Source organism: Protobothrops mucrosquamatus, unplaced genomic scaffold (assembly GCF_001527695.2).
Source record: "Protobothrops mucrosquamatus isolate PMUCROS unplaced genomic scaffold, P.Mucros_1.0 scaffold12, whole genome shotgun sequence".
Classification (NCBI taxonomy): Eukaryota; Metazoa; Chordata; class Lepidosauria; order Squamata; family Viperidae; genus Protobothrops; species Protobothrops mucrosquamatus.
In genome coordinates, this window is record NW_015386399.1 from 3,118,644 (window position 1) to 3,140,153 (window position 21,510).

The window sequence follows — 21,510 nt, forward strand, 5'->3', positions numbered from 1 at the left end:
TGCTAGCAATTTGAGAAAGCAATACTATTTTTTTCCCCATACTGGAATCTGAATAATATCTAATAGTGCATTAGTACATACCCTAGGCTATTTCCAGTTGATTCTAAGTCATGTTAACACTCTTCTATTTGCATGAAGTCATCTGATAATAGTTCTGTTCTAGTGCTCTTTTTATTGTGTCCTATCTTAAATATCCATTTCTTGGTATTTATTGGAAATTCAAGCCTTAATGATTAAAATTTACAGATAGGACACATGTTTATATGTTTACATTTTGTAAAGAATTACAATATTTGATAATTTCTGAAAGTTTTGTCAAAATTTGGTTATCTTTACCGCTTAAAGTCATATTGATAAAACTTATGATTGTAGCTTCAGTTATTATTCCATAGGAGATTGTCAGAATTTTGAATTTTATTTCCCTGTGTATACTGTATGGATAGTGGGTGACATTTTATCTTTATTTATTCAGTTAATTTATGTAGCCTCCAATCCCATACATGTGGTTTCTGCCTGGTATGCAAAATTTAGAAAACACGAACAGTACAAAAAATAGCCCTCCAAAATAATATCAAAAATCATTAAAAATATTAAAACAATAGAAATCATTTAAAACCATAAAAAGCTAACTTATGGGAGAGTACACTCAATGCCACCAGTTTGCACTATATTGCCTAATTCCTAATCCTGATGGGAAAGCTATTTTTCTTCCCCAAAGCCAGCGAGGTTGGTGCCAATCTGACCGGGGAAAGGATGTCCCAAAGAGCAGGTGCCGCAACAGAAAAGGTTCTCCTCTTATGATATTCCTTCATAGAGGGACCCCAGCATGCTTCTTGCCAGACCTGAAGGGATGGATAAATTTGATTGGGAAGAGGTGGTCTTTGCTCATTATAATAGCACCTGAGGTTCTGCTGGCTCATTCATAACCACAGTGCACAAATAAATGTTTAGACTGTATTCTTTGATATAGCTGTTTGATTACTTCCTGACATTTTGCCAGTAGCGTATACTGGTATATTTGTTGTTTTTGTTTATATTTTATGTTATATGGCGTCTGGCTGTGACAGCTGATAGATATACAGAGCCAAAGATGTGCTCTGCTTCTGTTCTGGTGATAGAAGCAGGAGATCAAAGCTGCTGAGAATACATAAGTCTTCCTTGTGAGGGCTGCAGAGACCTTTCACAGCCATTTGTCTCTAGCTCTCTGTGTAGTCAAACTGTCAAGTATTGAAGGAGATGTGAACCAGATGCTCAGGCACCTAATAATTTAATACTACAAAATGTACAATAAAGAAAAAAAGAAAACACACCGTACAGCACCCTTTAATTATGTACAATATTTGCATTTCATTCTTCTATATTTTTGAAAGTGTCTCTTTGATCCAGATGTTATCACTAATTTTTAAATGTTAGCCTTTTTTTCTTTTCGAAATATATGTAGTTTTCAGAATGTTACAGAAGGACGCAAAATGAAAAAAAATTCAAAAAAAGCGTCAAGATATTCTGGCCCGAAAAATGGATTTCCAACCCTGAAAAAAAATATTGTAGCTGTAATGCTGTATATTTATGTGTTGCTTTCCTAGCATGGAAACATAACCCTACTGTATAGGGATATGACAGACCTGTTATTACAGGAACACTAGACTGGTCCTTTTTTTGTCTGAATCATGATGACCTGATAGTTCTGGTAATATGGCAGTTTTTGGGAAGATTCTTTTTTTTCAGAATAGGAAATAGTTTATAATGTTCTGGTATACTTTGGCCATGGAATGGCTGCTTTCTTTTCTGTTGAACATTTGGTATGTTGAACATTTCTTCTGCATGGCTCCTATGCTGCAGAATGCTGCTGTTGCCGTTGTTGTTGTTGTTGTTGTTGTTCTTCTTCTTCTTCTTCTTCTCCTCCTCCTCCTCCTCCTCCTTCTTCTCCTTCTCCTTCTCCTCGTCTTCTTCCTCGTCGTCCTCCCCCTGCCCCTCCTCTCGTTACCTTTGGTTTAGTGGCTTAGAATTAGGGAAACAATAGACAAAGTAAGAACTGTGTAATTAGGAAGACAGTAAAAATACAGATTAATAATGAAACAAAAGTATAGAGCAGTGGTTCTCAACCTTTTTAATGCCGCGACCCCAACCGGTCGTAAGTCGAGGACTAAACCGGTCGTAAGTCGAGGACTACCCAACCGGTCGTAAGTCGAGGACTTTCCCTGCCCGGGAGCGCCACGCATGCGTGGTTCCACCCCCTGCGCCGGCCGAGGCGTAGCTGGCAAGCGGCAGAGACGGAGCAGGCCGACCACCAGCTGGCCCAGCCCAAGGGAGGTAAGGCACCCGCCAGAAAAGGGGAAAAAATGGCGGACAAAAAAATGGTGGACAGCCTTGCTTGGCAACCCCCGTGAAATGGTCAATCGACCCCAAATGGGGTCCCGACCCACAGGTTGAGAACCACTGGTATAGAGGAATTTTAAGGCATCTACTATCAGTAGCAGAGCATAACAAAAGAAAATATTATTAATACTATAGGTAGTCCTTGATGACCAAAATGGTCATTAATTTTTGTTACTTAATAGTTGTTAAGTGAGGTTGCCCAGTTTATGATCATCTAGCCACATTTGTGAACTGAATTTGCTTCCCGTTGATTTTGCTTGTCAGAAGGTCGCAAAAGGTGATCACATGACCCCGGAACACTGCAAACGTTATAAATACATGCCAGTTGCCAAACATCCATATTTTGATCATGTGACTACAGAAATACTTTTTCTCCTAAGTTCTGTCTTAGGCCCCTGAGTAAACTTGGACCAGTAACCCTAGGCAGTGACAAAACTTGCTAAGAAACTCCAGGGTAGTCCAGGCAATCATTAGGAGTCAAAAACTGACTTGAAAGCACATAAATGCAGTGCAGGTTAATTAAATTATAGATGCAGGCTAGAACCATACTTTATACAATCTGTTACCAACAGTTTTAAAAACATTAGTTCAAAATTATAAAATACAGTAAAAGTGCTTAATTCTACTTCAGAAACATTAAATATTTAATGATAAGGCTTTATGATTTTAGAATGAAATTGAATAACCTATCAGAAATCTTGAAATTCTAAACAGTTGGACATACTTAGCTATGTCCTTTTGTTCTTACATTTGCAATTCCGAACTTAAGATGTCAGGAAATAGCAGAGTTCACTCCCGTATCACTTAAAGTTCCTTTTCACTTCAAGACTAAATTTTCATCCTGTTTTTTAAACAAATAGGTAATCATTAAACATATTTCCCGTATGTTTAGGACCTTTGTACAAAGCCCTACTGCCCTTTGAGGAGTCAGTGTTTAGGTTATATTTTCTTCCCTTTTAAATTTCCTAATTCATATGTAGCTTTCTCCCCCCTCAAAGAATGATAAAAAAAACTGGACTTTCTTGCACTAGGTATACACATTCACACAAACACATTTTAAAAAAGCATGTGTCTACCAAAAGTTTACAAATAGTTTTCAAGAGCCCAAAGCAGGATTTGTATTTGGGGGGGGATGGGGAAGGGGAAGCTGAAGCAATGCTTCTTTTATCAACCTGCCATTGATTAATTGATACATAAAATCTACTGGGGTATAATCGAATTTTGAAATCGCCATCTTTAAAAGAGTATAACTACAATCAGTTAGTACTTTCTCATGTTTTTTAAAAACTGTCTCTTTCTCTAATTTTCCTGCTCTTAGCCATTGCCATATCTTGTAATCTGCTGTGCCTCCTTTTTTTTTTTTTTAATGAACTGGCCTGCACAGTTTAGGAAAGTCAGACTATTTTCCTTAATATCTTCCTATATGAACTTAATATACCTGCCCATAGAGTTGATGTGTTTGGTGAAGGCTTCCACTTCCTGTATTTTTTAATCTTGACCCAAGTATTGTCCACATACCTATACCAGTGAGTGGGTGGAATTCCTGTGAAGGAATTTAGGGCTTTGGTTTCTACCTCTTCCATGTACACAATGGGAGACACAGGTGAACCCATAGCACAGCCGGCTTTCTGGACTGTGCAATACACATTAAGAAAGACAAAAACCTTAACATTGAAGTTTACAGAAACCTAAATGTACAGAAAGATCAGTATTTATATTTTGATCTCACTACCTACAGTGGAACACAAAATGGATTTTTCATTATGAGGTAGGTTTTCCCAGCTGTTAGCCACTCTTCAATTTCATCTCCTTTCTGTATGTTGTTAAATTGTTTGGCAACGAGAGGGTGTACAATAGCTACTGTAGATGTTTCAACCAAAAATCATGCATTCATCTTAAATCAGAATCTTGATTTTCTTTTCCATCTTTTCCATCATTTACAAGTTCTTTCATTTCAGCTTCTTTTTTTATTCTTCCCACCTCCTTTAGCCAGGTTGCAATCTTGTTTTATAACTTTGGGTTGTCTATTTCTTTGGATTGTTCCATAGCTGCATCCAGAATCTACTGTTTCTTCTTTGTCAAATGTAGATTGGCTTACTGAAGTCTCTCCATTGATGGATTGCTAGAAATGTTTTTGATTTGACTGAAATTGGAGATTTCTGCTTATAGTGTGCAGTTCAACGTTCATACCTGCTGAACTTCGTGGCTATAGCTGTTATTTGCTGCTTTATTATTTCTAGGGCTTCCTTAATTTTCCTTGATTCTAGACCAGCGGTTCTCAACCTATGGGTCGTGACCCCATTTGGGGTCGATCGACCATTTCACGGGGGTCACCAAGCAAGGCTGTCCGCCATTTTTCCCCCTTTTTCGGCGGGTGCCTTACCTCCCTTGAGCTGGGCCAGCTGGTGGTTGGCCTGCTCCATCTCTGCCTCTTGCCAGCTATGCCTCGGCCGGCGCAGGGGGCGGAACCATGCATGTGCGGCGCTCCCGGGCAGGGAAAGTCCTCGACTTATGACCGGTTTAGTCCTCGACTTATGACCGGTTGGGGGGACGCGGCATTAAAAAGGTTGAGAACCACTGTTCTAGACCGTGCTTTTTTTGTAAAAAAAAAAAAAAAAAGGTGCCAGAACTCACACATGTCATATAACCCCCCCCTTGGCTACCCTACAAGGTTTCATTAAAAAAAAGGTGCCAGAACTCTGTTCTGGGCATTCTATGACAAAAAAAGCCCTGATTCTAGATGATATTTCTTGATCAGGTATTCTTTGATCATCTTGTTTTTCATCTTTTTTTCTTTAATCTATTCTAGTTTGCTTGCATCTGATCTTAAATTGTAGGTTTTATTTTCTAGCCTGATCTTCCATCTTGGTGGTGCACTATTTAGCTTTTTTTTCCTTCTCTTTTCAAGAGATGCAGATTTCACTTTTATTTTTTTTTTGTTACCTAGGTGAAATTAATATTAAAACTTCAATTTTTAATTAAGAGTTGCAATTGTATTACATTGCTCTATTTATGGGAGGGAGATTACATATCCTAACATGCACTTTTCAAAACTCTTGTTTGGAATCCTGAGAAAAAACTATTCAAACCAGAATAAAAACTGGTTATAGCATGCATAACAAACTATGTGATTTTTATCAACTTACCAACACAAATCTAAGAAGCAGGTAAATTGCATTACAAGGGAATGACAAGCTGTATGAATATCCAATAAAAAAAGTTCTACTATTGCTATGTCCTTTCCCATTTTTGAGTCCTTCAGATAAGTTCTTACAAAGGGTGTAGGGCATCGAATTAAATTCTGATTGCAAAATTGTAATAAATGAAAGGAATGAAGAAGAGTTTAACTAAAATTTACATAATTTATAGATGAAAAACACCTGTTTATATAAAGTATAGTAATCTGAACATTAATCAGTAGAATACATGATGATGGCAACTTTATTTCACTTTAACATATTTTCATTGAATAAATAGCCACCACGCTTCTAAAAGATTATTGCGTCTGGAAAAAAATGTAGAAAAGAGACAAGAAACTTTAGTAGTAGTTAAGTTTTCCTACAAGGAAAAGTTGTGGAATATCTAATAGATCTTAGAAAAACAAAGGAAGGAGCATGACAGAGAAGGAATTACAGTCCTTACAGAAGAAAATTCTGACTCCTGGTAAGGGCAGAAGCATGAGAAAGAGTTTCAAAATATGAGCTGAACAATTGATTTGACAGGATTCAGATTTTACTTGAGGGATACCAATAAATCTAAGTGGTTTGAGTTTATCTATCATGAAGCTCTGTAGCTCAGAGCAAAAGTAAGCAAGGGGAAATATAATAAGATGATAATACCGTAGCTGACCTATACTGTAATTTTATTTTCAGATCCCTTGCTATCACTTGCTAATATAAAATTTACCTTTTAACTTGTTTAGCTAATTACTATAACTCCAAGATCTTTTCCTGATCGGTTATTGCCATTTCATTATGTGTTGCACCTTCAGACTTTATATTAAACCATATTGCCAATTTAAGGGCTCATGAATTCAGTGTGAACAAATCTTGCTGGGTTCTTTTCAACCTATTTTTAATTTGTTACATTGTAATTATCAATAAAACTACAGTATAGCTCATTTTTCATTTCTAACTGCAGGTTATTTATGAACAAATGAAAAGTACTCCATTGCAATATAATCCTCACAGGATTCCATTAAGCATATCATTCCAATATGAAAATTATCCATCTGTTCTCACTCCCTGCCAATATTTACCCAATTAATAATCTATGAGAACAAAAACCCTATCAGTTTTTTCCGTTTTTATTCTCATGTTTTATAATATTTCCCACCCTATTGGAATGGAAATTAACTGACTTATAAATTTTAATATTCCCCCCACAATCCTTTTTTTAAAAAAATTGTAATTACATTACTACAGTAATCAGTCATTTGATTACTGTAGTTTAATTTGATGGGATAGGATAGCAAATGAATACGTTCGTATTAAAATATCAGCAAGCTATTTTAAGAATCCCTGAGAACCCTCAGTTAAATCATGCTTTAATAAAAGTTTGGGTTACTTTTAACTTATCGGTGAGACTTATAATTTCATAGCTTTCCCCTTTTTTATTTAGTTCATATGATTTCCTTATTGAAAAAAAAAGTTTGATAAGAGTTTCTTTGCTATACCTTCAGCTCTGAGAACAGGTCCATAGAATTCATTGGGTTTCTGTATCTTTTTTTGTCTTTAATAAGTAATTACTTAATTCAAACAGGTCAAAAGCTTTCTCAGTAAGTAAAAACATAATAATTTTTCTCTATTAAATGATTTTAAAGCTTTTATTGTTGGCACCCAAATTTGTCCTCATTTCTTTTTAAGAAAGTCAACTTACTATTTATTAGATACTCTGATGCCCACATGGACATCACTATTTTTTTTAATCTGCTCATTTAGACCGAGATTAGTATATTCTATTCCTATAGTACACAATGTAGATATAATTAAGTAGAGTTAGTCCTCTACTTAACCGAGCCCAAAAATTCTGTTGCTGTTTCACAATTGTTAAGTAAATTTTCCCCCATTTTGTGACCTTTCTTGCCACAGTTGTTAAGTGAATCACTGCAGTTGTTAAATTAGTAACACAGTTGTTAAGTAAATCTGGCTTCCCCATTGACTTTAAATAAATAAATAAATAAAATAGGCTGACAAAAAATATCCAAATATTTATAAGCAGGGCTTTTTTTTATCACAGAACGCCCAGAATGGAGTTCCGGCACCTTTTTTGGATGGAACTTTGTAGGGTAGGCAAGGTGGGTTGTATGACGTGTGTGAGTTCTGGCACCTTTTTTTTTTTTTTTTTTTTTTTTTTTACAAAAAAAGCACTATTTATAAGATTAAGTTAATTTAATGGTTGTCAACTTTCAGATAAATCTACTGTACTTGGTCTTTAGTAAATTCACATTTATACAAAGGTAGAACATTTTGATTTCCAAATAATAAAGTTTGAACTCAAACTGTTCTTCTATTAGAAGAGCTCTTGAAATCTTTGAGTAAAACTAAACTGATTGTAAAGTGATTCAATATATTTAATATGACTTTGTTTGGATATGCTTGGCAATTAACACATAACAGGAAAATGGTATATTTCTAGCTAAGGAAATGCTTATAATTTTAAGATAAAATTACTAAATGAAAAGAAGAACTTTCAAAAATAGAAGAGAATCTATATATACCAACAATTTTCTCGTTAAAGGCAGAGTTGGATATAGTTCCAAGATCACTTGCCATTGTGCCTATGGCAATTGTTATTTATTGCATTTCCTAAACTGCTGGATCTCCTTGGAGTGCAAGGCAGATGGCTTGTGGTTCCTCTGAATTTTCAAAGCAGAATTTCCTTAGCAAATGGTTTGACAATAATTTCTTTCTTAAACAGTAAAACAGGTCACACTTCTTATAACAATGACAAGGATTAAACATCATTAGGATTTTGAGTTATGATTGGGGGGGACTTCTCCTCTAGAACAATGGGAGACAAAATTATTGCTTCCTTCCATGGGAGGGAGCTTCCTTCTCCAAGCCTGAGTGTTTCCTGCCTCTGATCCAGAGGTTTGGTCTTCATCTTTTCTTCAGGGCTACATAGCTTGATTTTGCTGCTATTAAATAACTTTTCTGCAGGTGAAATTTTACTTGTCCTGTCTTTCTCACTGCCGATAGCAAGGCTAGAATAGATACACCTGTTTGTCGACTTCAGTTCAGCGTTTAACACAATCATTCCCCAGCATCTAGTAGACAAACTGGGCCTTTTAGGCTTAAACACTCCTTTGTGCAACTGGATTCTTGATTTTCTTACCAACAGGCCCCAATATGAGCGAGTTGGAACAAATACCTCTAATACCATTTTCTTGAGCACAGGTTCTCCTCAGGGCTGTGTCTTAAGTCCACTGCTGTTCACCCTGTTGACCCATGACTGTTGTGCTATGTTTGCCACCAACCATATTGTGAAGTTTGCAGATGATACAACAGTAATGGGCCTTATTCAGGATGACAAGGGGGAAATTTACTGCAAGGAGGTTGAAGGGTTGGTGAACTGGTGTAAGGAAAACAGTCTCGTTTTAAATACCGGAAAAACCAAAGAGATCATTGTTGATTTCAGAAAAGGCAGGCACAGCCACACTTCTCTGTGCATAAATGATTCACCTGTGGAGATGGTTACCCGCATCAAATTCCTGGGTGTGCAGCTAACAAGTAGGCTGACTTGGTCGCTCAACAGTGAGAAACTGGTGAAGCGGGCACAGCAGCGCCTGCATTTTCTGCGCCGCATGAGAAAAGCACATCTTCCTTCCCCTGTCCTGACCACTTTCTACAGGGGGACAATCGAGAGCATCCTGTCATACAGCATCACAGTCTGGTTTGGAGGCATCACTGCTTCAGACAGGAAGGCGGTGCAGAGAGTGGTGAGAATGGCCAAAAAGATCATTGGCAGTTCCCTCTCTCCCATCTAGGACATAGCACAGAAGCACTGCTTGAGTAGGGTCTGTAAGATTATCTGGGACACTACACATCCTCTTCATGACCTGTTTTCCTTGTTACCTTCTGGGAGGAGGCTTCTTGGTATCTGAAGCAGAACATCCAGATTCAGCCAGAGTTTCATTCCATACAGCATTAACCTTGCGAACTCTCAAGCTTCCTCCTTCCGTTATACATTCAAGATGGACAATATTTAATATTTATTGCTACGTATATGTAGGAATGCGGGTCTATACATATGTTGTTCATAGTATGTTTAGGTGTGTGTCATGTGTATGTGTTTCACTTTGAGAGCGGGCAACTAAATTTTATTTTTGATGTGTGCCATTGTGCCCACAGTATAAAAATGACAATAAAGGTTATCTTATCTTATCTTATCTTATAAACAGTCATAAATCACATTCCCCAATTAGCTTGAAGCGCGGGCTTTCTCCCCAACTCTCCAGCCCACCAAAACACTATTAGCTCTCGGCCCAATGTCCTTGGGTTCCCACGACTAAGCTATTATTGTTAAGACTAGCTGGACTCTCATCCCTATTTCTCCTCCCAGCATCGGCTAATTCTAAAAGCAATAGAGAAAATGGCTGTATTTCCATCTGTTGACAAAGCAAGAACATCCAATGTTAGCAGCATTGACATTCTGGTCCCGATAATCAACCCAGATTGGATTATTATTGCAACATTATCTTAGGACACGTATATTTGCCTTTATTCATGATCCTTCAACTCGCATTCAACTCCACTATTCTGATGGTTGCATGGTTGAAATAAGAGTCAAGGGACCAGTTTGATAGCAGAATGACTGAAGGAGTCATTCAAACTCAATAAGCCAACAAAAGTATTTGAAAACATAGCAGTTATAGTTATGTCCTTTTTCCAGTAGCATAATTGCTGGTGAATTAAATTCCCTCTTTGCAGCAATGACAAACTTTATTATGCTCATTGATCACAGACATGAAACATATGACAAGTAAAATATACATCCATAGTGCAGCTGACTCATTTAAACTTGTGTAAAATGGATAATCTAATGCATTATGACATAATCATTATTTTGCCAGAGCCTGTGAGTTTTTAAAAAATATTTCACTCCCTGCATGGTGTTCTTGGTATTAGTCAGATAAAAGACAACATAAATAAAAAATTTTAGCAGGAACATCTGCTAGTTCTTGGCAGAAGAACACATAGACAATTAGCTGTCCACTCCCAGTACTTGCCTGCATGTGTGCATATCCAAAGTAGAATCAGTACAGTTTGCCTGCAAACAAGTTTAAGAACCAGATATTAAAACAGGCTTAAGGAAAGTGTTCTCATTGCGAACTGTGCAGAGATTAGACAAATTGCTTGGTATGATTTCTTTTCCTACCATTCAGATAATAGGATACCTAGTTCAGGTCAGTTTGCTAATTCATATCTCTAACCACTTGACTGCATTAATTTTATGAATCTCTTAGCAATTAAAGAACCTAGAACAAAACCATGTATGTTGTTTTTGCTACAGAGATTCTCGGATATCTGCTTGATTGGATGGCTGGACATCCTTAAGAACAAGAATTGAAAGCTTGAGAAATGTTCAAGATAGAGTATTTATATATCATATTTAGTTAAATATTTGTGTGTGTGTGTGTGTGTGTGTGTGTGTGTGTAATTTCTTGTTCAGTTGTGTCTAATTCTTCAAGACTGCATGGATAAGTTTTCTTGACAAGGTTTTTCAGATGTGATGTGCCCTTAGCTCCTTCCTAGAGCTGAATGAATAGCCCAAGGTGGTCCAACTGGCTTTGTGCTTAAGGTGGAATTAGAACTCTTTGTCTCCTGGTTTCTAGTTTCTGGCTCTCACACTACACCAAACTGATTCCCAATTTGTATGCATTTGTGTCTAAGTGTGTTTATTAATTGCACAGAAACTGGACTCCATGGTCCATAGTTCATTTTTGTTCTGAATAGAATGTCTCAGCACAACTGAACAGAAGGGAAAAAAATAATACAAAAACCTACAGAAACCTTCCTCTGCACAAGAAAGCTGGATCAGGAAGGCATGATGATGCTAGACATAATAGTGAATCTTGATCTTCTCCCATCTTTAGGTCATTTCTATTAAACAAGCATGCCATATCTGAGCTCCACGTGTCTAGTAGCCCAAGGCTTTTCAACCAGTGGTATGGGTACCACCTGTGGTACATTGGCACCTGGCAGGTGGTACGCGACCATACTAGAAAAGTGGTAGTGGGGGAAGGGAATGAGCTGAACCGGTGGCAGCACCACACAAACCTGAGCGAGAGAGGGCTGGAGCTGCAGGGCTGTCAGGGCTCAGTGGAAGTGCCAGGATCAGCACCAGGCTCCAGCTGGAGCTCGGTGCTGATCCTGGCATTTCTGCTGAGCCCAGAAGTGCCAATCAGCTGGAATGTTGTAGCATCTCCAGGGTCTTGTGATTTACATTCAGATGCTTGGCAACTGATTCATATTTATGATGGCCACAGTGTCCCAGGGTCATGTGAAGTGACCAAAACCTGCTGCAACCATCCAGCAGACGGGGGGAATAAAAACCAAACACTCCCCCCACCCCACCCCCGCTGCCAATCCTCAACAGAAATGCTCACAACAATTAAAACCTTGGAAAGGAGGAAGAGCGCCACCAGGTGGGCAGGCAGGTGTCTTGCTTGGCTGTGGCTTTTTTCAGTGCCATTGTAACTTCGAACAGTCATTAAGTGAACTGTTGTAAGTCGAGGACTACCTGTACTTCATTACTTTTTTACTTTTTTTTTGTCATGGTTTTGACACCACCTTCTGACTGGTGGTACTCGGATATTGCCATATCCTAAAAGTGGTACAATGGGTGAAAAGGTTGAAAAGCCCTGTTAAGTAGCCTACTTGTCTATGACTGACAGGTAGATGGAAGCAAAGTATATATAAACTGTTGACTGCCATTTCTGATCATTTGAATTTTGCAGTGTACATTTGATATATCTGGTATCAAACAATCTTAAAAAGAGCAAATTGAATCAAGAGATCATAGTTTTTGGATCCACTTGCAAATAGTACTCTGTTTTCTGTAATTATTCATTGTAGTGTTTTCCTTGTTATAACTGAATATATTTTAGCTTAACTCTTTGTAAGGATATTTTATCTTAACTTTTTTGGGACAACCCTCCTTTTCATGAACACTGCAGCATTAGGCTACTATTATATAAATAAGTAAAATTGAATTGGATCCAAACTTAGATTGGAAATTTGAAATGTTTCTTATTTCATATTAAAAAATATATGCGTATTTCCACAAGCATCACTTCTAATAGTGAGTACTTGTCTTCATTACACTAATATAATAATGAGTCATTTGTTTATTCAAGAGCAATGTTTTTAATGTATTTTTTAAAGATACATACCAAATATTAAACGTTAATTAAAATATAAATAATTACTTTGTTTCTTTGAAATTGCATAGCAAGGAAAAAAACTATAGTAAAAAAATGTTTTACCCCTACAATGTGTCATCATATTTTTCTTTATTAACCAAACATTATCTAATTACTGATCAAGGCTAAGCTCAGTAAGATAATTTAATAAGCTTTAATGCCAAATACTTAAATAGTGGGAGAGAAAAAAATGTCATTTCTGGCCTTCAGCTATGACCTTTAAAGAACTGACAAGATTAAATGAGCAAGAAATAGTTTATGTGAATAAGAAGGTATAATAATAAATACTAGTTCCACTGAATGATGCATTCAGATGCTACGTGTATCATTTATAATATTAATGAAATATAATTAACTCATTAATTTGCAGATTAATATGTTTTTTTTAAAGAAAACATTCTTTACAGGCAGTCCTTGACTTATGATTACAGATGGGACTGGAATTTCCGTCTTATATTGTGACCATAGTCAAGGCAACCATGTGACCAGACCTGATTTTACCACCATTAAGCAAATCACACAATTGTAAATGTGAAGCTATTTTCACAGAAACCAGCAAAGAACATTGCAAATTGTGCTGATGTGAATGTAGAATGCTTTAACTAGTACTATATATAAGCCAGGTGCCAAATGCCTGGAATGAGGTCATGTGATTTGGGAAGGAGAGGTGGCACAACATTTTACAATGGCTCAGAATGCTTTATGGGATGTAAAGCACCCTTTCAGGAGCTATTGTAAGTCCAAATAATCAGTTGAAAGTCAAGGTAGTTAATTAGCAAATAGCCTTTGCACATGCTTGTGAGTATGTATAATATTTTAATGCATGAGCTCAAGAAATGCACTTTATTTTTTATTAAAAGAATAAATACATCAATTATAAAAAAAATAGAAAAAAGTTCTGTTAGAGCTTTTGTAAATAAATGATATTGTTATATATAAGTGTGTATACAAGTTGCACAAAGTGACCAATAACTTATTATTGTAATTGTTCTTGAGCATATAAATGTGTGAAAGTGCAGTGGTAAAAATACTATTTCATATCACAAAATGTAGCCTACTTTGCCATTAATTGTTGATCATCTATATGATGTGTACCATTTGAGGATGGTGGCTATAATGACATTTCTACCTCATCTGTCAAAGAGATTGCTGGTATTACATTGCCTGTTTTTTTGTTCTACTTCATTTGATCTGCAAAGAGTCTAACACTGACCATTATCTGATTTTGGCAAATGACAGAAAACATGTCCATCTCAGGTCCATCTTTATTTGTCCTGTCCTGTACTAAAGTTTTTCACTTTTACCATCATTGACCAAATTCTACCTATGTCACAAATTATTAATTATTATATTAATACTATAAAGTTGCAGAGGTCTGATATGACAACGGCTGAGATTTTTGATGAGAAAGTAACCATTGAATGCCATTTTTAATCCTTAATAAAGCCATGTAAATATCTGTTGGATATTACTTTGTAGAATTTTAAAATATTATTCCAGAATATAAAGAGACAACATGAGTAAAATAGTGTCATGTAAGAATTAAAATCATTCTGTAGAAAAGGCAGTACTTTTGATATTTTCACTGGGTTGCTTGATTAATTGACATTTATTTTATTACTATTCTAGATGCTGAAGAATTTCAACCACCAATATGGAAATCATACTGTGAGTATTCAGAATCTAGAAAATGACAATGGGAAGAGGGAAGAAAATTAATTTGGAAATGTTGCAGATATCAACCACAAATGTAATTTGGAGATATAACATATGAAAAGAGCCTAGAGAAAAAGAAGAAAAAAAGAAGGATTTAAAGATCTAAAGTCAAATGTTTTAAAACTTGAACCAGAGAAAGATTATAAATTAAACTAAACAATGGTTTGGAAAGATTAATGAATGGATCTGTAATATATGTAAAATATATTTCCTGGTATAGAATGTTAGCTCTCTGTAATCAAATACAGAGCTGCAACTCTTTAGAGAATTCTCAGAGTTGCAACCTCAAGATATCTGAAGGCTACTAAGGAATATAGTAGCTTCTAATAGATATTTTTACAGAGGTAAATGGTTTTTTCTCAACTTTTAGTTTTCAGGCCATTTATTCATGACAGATAGCATTGATTTGAATGCAGCTTTTGTTTCCTGGAAACTGTCTCGTAGATTTCCAAGGGCGTATTGAATAAAATGTCAGTTATGTCTTTTTGTACTGAAGAACAACCTATATTTAAGGTGGATGCATTTAAAGAATAGAATTTGAAGACTAGATAGATAGGATTTCCAGATGATAACCACACTTTGTATCTATTACATGGATTGCTGGATTTGATCATTTTTATTGTTATCCACACCTCTGTCAGAGCTTTTTCTAGGACCTAGCAATAAATCTCTCTCTAGAAATCAAGCAGAATTCAAGAACTGCCAGAGAAATAGTCATAAGCAAGGCTTGAATGCATAATAAGTTGCTATTTCAGATATAAGATCTCTTAACCACAAAGAAGATAAGCTACAACCCAGTCTTTTATCGAATAGAATAGAATTGTTATCTTTCTCCAGGCCTAATAAGGTATGAGTTTCTGATTGCTTGTTGTGCACAATGTTTAGATAGTAGTCTTATCTGGTGTCCGGCTCTTTGCCCATGCCTTGCAAACTTAATCACATCTATTGATCTTTTTCTGTTTTGGGACAAAATGTGTGATCATTTGGCCATATCTAACATATTTATGAATTCCAAGGGCCATAACTTATGGAGCAATGATGTCAAGTGGAGGAACCATGGATGAAATTAATTTTTTTACACAATTTGTGCATCCAATTCTGTTTTCTTAAACTATACATGTGGCATGTATGTTTCCAATATCAAAATAACTATGGTATTAAATAATTGAAAATGGGGATTGGAAGGATTTTCAATGCAGCAGAAAAGGAGAATTCTAAATATTATTTCATAAACACAGCAACATTACAGACATGGAATGTTAATATGGAGAAATTATCTGGACTGGTGCAGTCTCCAATTTGACAGTTCAACCTAGCTATCTTACGTCACACCTTATATTATTGGAAAAAAAGCCAAAAAATTTTCTCTTTATTGTTTTTGAAATCACTAATACAGGTAGATGCAAGGAACTGCTGAGAATAAGCTTCCAACATTCCAGCATTTATCAATAGAACAAAAAACAATGAGATTTTCACCTAACCTATAAGCCTACAGATGGCTAAATTACTATTGTCTCCTTTTGAAATAGTGTTATTTAGTTATTGTACGCAAAAATGTGATGTACCAAACTTCTTTCTGAAATTTTACCCAAAGAACTCTTGTTTGTGTATCCTCAGCCCAAACATTCAAAAGAAACATGGCTCATGATTTTTAAATTGTGAATAGCTTCTCTTGCAGTCACATTCTGTAGGAGTTAAGTGCTATGGAAGTTAAGGTAAATGTATTCAAAGTTATAATGGATACAACAGAAACTTAATTTTGATAGAGCAAAATCAATTATTGTTTGACTTTTCTAATATTCTAATAAAGCTTTGTCAAACAACTGGGATGTTCAGCAAAGATCTTCAGTAAATACTGATCCCTATGCAAATATGAATTTATCTTCCAGCAATAGCAAAAGGAAATCATGAAAAAAGACGAGGGTTTTTAACCAACCAAATGATTACAGTTTGTCTGCTTTACAAAAAGCTAAGCTTTTCTCACTTATATACTCCCTGAATACTCACAAGTTGCACAATGCAATTGCACAATGCTTTTTTTTTTTTTTTGCTGACCCAGGTAATATTCTATTGTATTTAATTTACTTGAATTATTGCTGACCAGCTCATTTACTAACATAGGATCATTAGAGCTCAATGGAAAGCAATTCTGGGAGAGAGAGGGAAAGGAAGCTAAAAGTTAAGTCAAGCATGGATCCTATATAGAAATTCTGCCTAGTTCACCTCATGGGCAATGTTGTTTTTATGAAGTATATTATTACAAACCTACGTTACTATTTTTTTTTACTTTTATATTTTTCTGCCTCTGAGACAATCTTGACTCCTGGCAACTATATTGACAATTCCATGCAGTTTTCCAGGCACCATTTGCAGAAGTGATTTGCCACTAGTTTCTTCCTAGGAAAGTCATCCAGTTGGATACCAAACCTGAAGTGCCTGTCCATTTGTCTGACTTGTAAATGCAAAGATTAGAATTCTCTGTATCTCTTTGTTGCCCTTTACAGGTCATTTAGATTTCTGCAGCCCAGTTTTATTAGTCCTGTTTTACACATACGTTTGAAATATGTTCGTGTATAATTTCCATTTACAGCCATTCTCGTTTTATTTCAATTTAGTTCAAAGTATTTGCCTTAAATATGTAAAAATAAATGCCGATATTCTTTACACTCTTCTAACTATGATTGCACTTTTATGTTCAACAGTATATCAGTTACAACAGGAAGCACCTCGTCCCAAAAGGATCATTTGTCCTCATGAGGTCAGTTTAGTTTTTTGCACATACTGTTTCATTAAGCAAATTATTAGCAATATATTCATTATACTGATCATCTTTCATTGTATATTGTAGATATATTTTATCATCAAAGCTTTTTAAATCTTTATTTTTAATTTGCAAAGTGGGCATTCAAAAGTTACATCAGTATGCTATGTATTAGAATGTAGCTAAAAGCATGTAGTCGTTATATAATTACAGTGTCTTTAGATAATAGGAATTGTTTTTATGTTCAGAAATATGCAGTTTTTAATTGGTGTGATTTTTTTCCATTTTATCTTCTACTGTCTATGTAATTTTTCCAAACAAATATGTCATCTGACAAGATTTGTTTTGATAAATGCCCAAAATACTGGTTGATAAAATGAAATGTATACATTTGCTCTTTCTATATTACTGAAATATAAAGTCTTATATAAGAACACTAATCATTTATTTTCTGATTGCATACTCATCAGTTTTGTTAAAAAAATAGTTGCTTCTTAGTTCATGTTCATGTTTATATCCACAGTAACTACATCTATTTGCACAATATTTTGAAAGATATCTACAATCATCTTTTGATTCCAAAAATATTTATTAAGGGTCTATCAGCTTCATGAAAGCTTACTTTTCTACTGTGGGATTTTATGGTTGTTAAATAACTAATTAATGAGATGGGTTTTTTGCTTGTACATTCCAGGGGATATTTGCAAGACCTTTGTGTAGAACATTAAAATAGTTCCAAGGACAGATCATTAATCTGGTGTATCAATTTGTCAGAGTGTCTGATGAAATCTGGATTTCAGCAGGCAGATTAAATTTTGCTTCCTTATGGATCTGCTCATGGGTTAGCAATCTTTTTTGATGCCTTAGTAGATTTTATTGAAGAATTTAAACCTTTCTTCTGAAATAGAATTGGTCCTGCCAATGATCACCGATTGGCTGGAAAGAGTTCTATTTCAAGCATTAGGCAGGAGATTTTTTTCAACAGCAGCTTCATTCATGCAAAATTGGGATTGACTACAATTAGTAGGAATAAGAAAAAATGTAAAACAGATTCTCAGAATCTATCATCAGTCCAATAATTGTGGCCATTTTTATTATTGTGTACCAATATGAATTTATCAAAATATCATTAAGTTCCAAAATGCTGGGACAAACTAATATACGGATTTTTTTCTGACAATAATAAACTGAAGATCAGAGTAACTCCATTGTATATTTTGATTCCATCAATCCATTTGACAGAACTTTCATGTAATCCTCACTATCTAAATAATGAAATAGGAATGAATGTAATACTGGATTATTAAGTGATTTTTCAGATAGATGAGTACCCAGTACTTCATGAATATTTATTAATGGTCTATCTCAGCTTCATGAAAGATTACTTTTCTACTGTGGATTTTATGATTATTAAATACCATTTTAAGGAAATAAATGTTATTATTATATTTCTAATTTGATTGTTTGTCTAGTGATAAAAATATTTTTATCAAGTAAATCAAAAGCAATCATATGTTAATTGTTGGTAAATTACTGTGGTAATTTCCAGTTTATTGGCACCCGGCATGCAAGCAGTAAATTCCTATATCCAGATCAGAGCCAGCTACACATTACTCATTATTCAACTAGCAAAAAGAGCTATAATTATCTTGTGAGCACAGAGAGTCCCAAAGGGAATAGCTATTGGTTTATTCCAACTTCAATCTTTAAATGTGAATACAGCAGAATGGAGATGGGCACCAGATGATCTATCTTTTATTCAGAGCCATGAAAGAAATAATTTGGGAGATGGGGATGATGTAGTCAATCTTTAGGGATACAGAAGATTCTAAGCTTGGCTGCTTTCTTGCAGATGTTTCATTACTCAAACTAGATACTAGTACTAATGATATTACCTAGTTTGGGTAAGGAAACCTGCAACCAAACAACCAAGCGCAGAGACCCCCAGGAACCTCATTTCAACCCTGAGCTACAAGTATTCTCCTTTATTGGAGACATACCACCATTATTAATTTTAAGCATTCTGATAAGATTACATTTTTACTAGGCGCTTTACTATTTCCTACTGAGAACTTTTTAAAAATCTAGGGGTGAAACTGAGGGATATTCAGGGAGAGTGTCATCAAATGGAAGTATACTGCCTTCTTATACAGTGCATAAATTAGTAAATATCTAATCCAAGACTCAAGGGAAGTTATAGTTACTATTGTCAACATATATCTTGGATAAAAATCAGGAAACAATTCACCAGAGCAGATATATAAGAAAGAGTAGATTTGTATTTATTATTATTATTATATTTAAATTTAAATTTAAATTTATTATTATATTTAAATTTAAATTTAAATTTAAATATAAATTATATTTATATAAGCTCATTCTTGTATAAATTAAATTTAGAGAAAAATAGTACTTTTTGTTCAAAATTAAAATTAGAGCAACAGATTGAAGTCTATAGGCAGACAAACAGAAGAAGTTGAAGGGGAAATATTTATATGCGGATTAACTTGAGTCCATTTCACACCAAATTATGGAATACAGCAAATGTAGTATAGATCTTATTTACCTGAAGGAGTACAGGTAAATAAGAAGATCTATGCTACATTTGCTGTATTCCATAATTTGGTGTGAAATGGACTCAAGTTAATCCACATATAAATATTTTCCCTTCAACTTCTTCTATTTGTCTGCCTATAGATTATAATACAAAGGAACTTTTATTGAAGGTGCAGTTCCTCTTTATTGTACACACTGATTTCTTTTGCCTTGCTAACACACCAGTTCAAAGAAGATTCTCAGCTAACATGTATTCCCCTGTAACGTGGGAAAATTCCTTGGATTTTGCCAATTTATCTGTAAAAGAAAATATTGTTTGCAAAAGAAAATATCATGCCAAAGAAAAATGAGAAATAAGAATGGTTAACCAGAAAATAACAGTTTGTGAGGAGTATTGTATGTCATTCTTAACCGTTCTTTCTGCTTTTACCATCATGAGAGATCACTTTTATATAGAAATGTGCAGTTTAATGGGAAAAACTAATGTAGATATGGCAAATATTGGTGTCGGGCGCGGATGCCTATGCCTGTGCCTGCGGAGGCCGAGGGCCGAGGAAGGCCGAGGGCCGACTAATCCGAGGCCCTTCGCCAGAAGACCCTGCGGCCGGCTTCTGGAGGCCCGAGGGAGTCGACCACGGTGGCTTTCGGTGGCTAGAGGGAGTCGGCCGGCGGTGGCTCCGTGGGCCGCCAAAAAGATCAGACGGCCGGTCGCGAATATGGACACGGCGAAGGCCCGACGTAGGCCCGGGGACTCGTATGGTTGGGGCCCGGCTGCCTGTAAGCCTTTTCGGCTGGATGGCCGGGGGGGGGGCCAAAATGGAGGTCCGGTGGATGGCCAAGGGGGGCATGGGGGAGGCCTCTCTGAGGCCAAGGCCAGACCTGTCTGAGGGACGCGGTATTAGAACAGTGAGGGAGGAGGCTGGGGGGTCAAGGGAGGGTGGTGTGATTAGTACGGTCAGTGGGAGGGGCAGATATGGTGGGAGCAGAGGACCATATCGGGTTTTGGGAGCACGCACACGCTGCTTACAAGCTTGTGGGTGCTCCGGTCCTCAGGGCTCCACTCGGCCTCCAGGGATCTTAGATCCTCGGGCCCAGGACCATCGGCTGATGTTATGCAACACCAGGTCCGTGGTAAACAAGGCCCCCCTCATTCAAGATCTTATCCAAGAGGGGGGTGCGGACCTGGCGGGTATCACCGAGACCTGGCTGGGCATGGAAGGGGGAGTGCCCCTTGTTGATATTTGCCCGCCGGGTTTCCAGGTATTCCATCAGCCGAGGACCCGGGGTAGGGGCGGTGGGGTAGCGATCATTATAAGGGAGAGCATATGCCCGAGGGAGACCACTGTGCCTCAGATAGACGGTGGAGAGTCCCTCCTTGTGAAGTGGGGGCAAGGGGTACAAGTGGGCCTGTTGATTATATACCTGGCCCCCTGCTATGTATCAACGGCCCTGCCTGAGCTGGCTGACGTAATAGCTGGGGTGGCAGTTGAGACCCCCAGACTTATAGTCATGGGGGATTTCAATCTGCCATCGGCGGGCGAAACGTCGGCGGCAGCTCGGGAGTTCCTGGCTTCCATGACGGCCTTGGACCTGACCCAATTAGTTCATGCCCCCACCCACACGGGAGGACACACACTGGATCTAATTTTTGTCTCTGGCCAGTGGCAGAATGATC

General features: G+C 36.6%; 1 protein-coding gene across 1 annotated transcript in view; it reads left to right on the top strand.

Annotated features, from left to right (window-relative positions):
- The first annotated feature begins 17,153 nt into the window (after positions 1 to 17,153).
- Positions 17,154 to 21,510, top strand: part of CHN2 (chimerin 2) — a 96,154-nt gene continuing 91,797 nt past the window's right edge. The window contains exon 1 of the mRNA XM_015810601.1: positions 17,154 to 17,276. Within this exon, the coding sequence (XP_015666087.1) occupies positions 17,196 to 17,276 (81 nt within the window). The 5' untranslated portion in view covers positions 17,154 to 17,195. The remainder of the gene's footprint in view (positions 17,277 to 21,510) is intronic.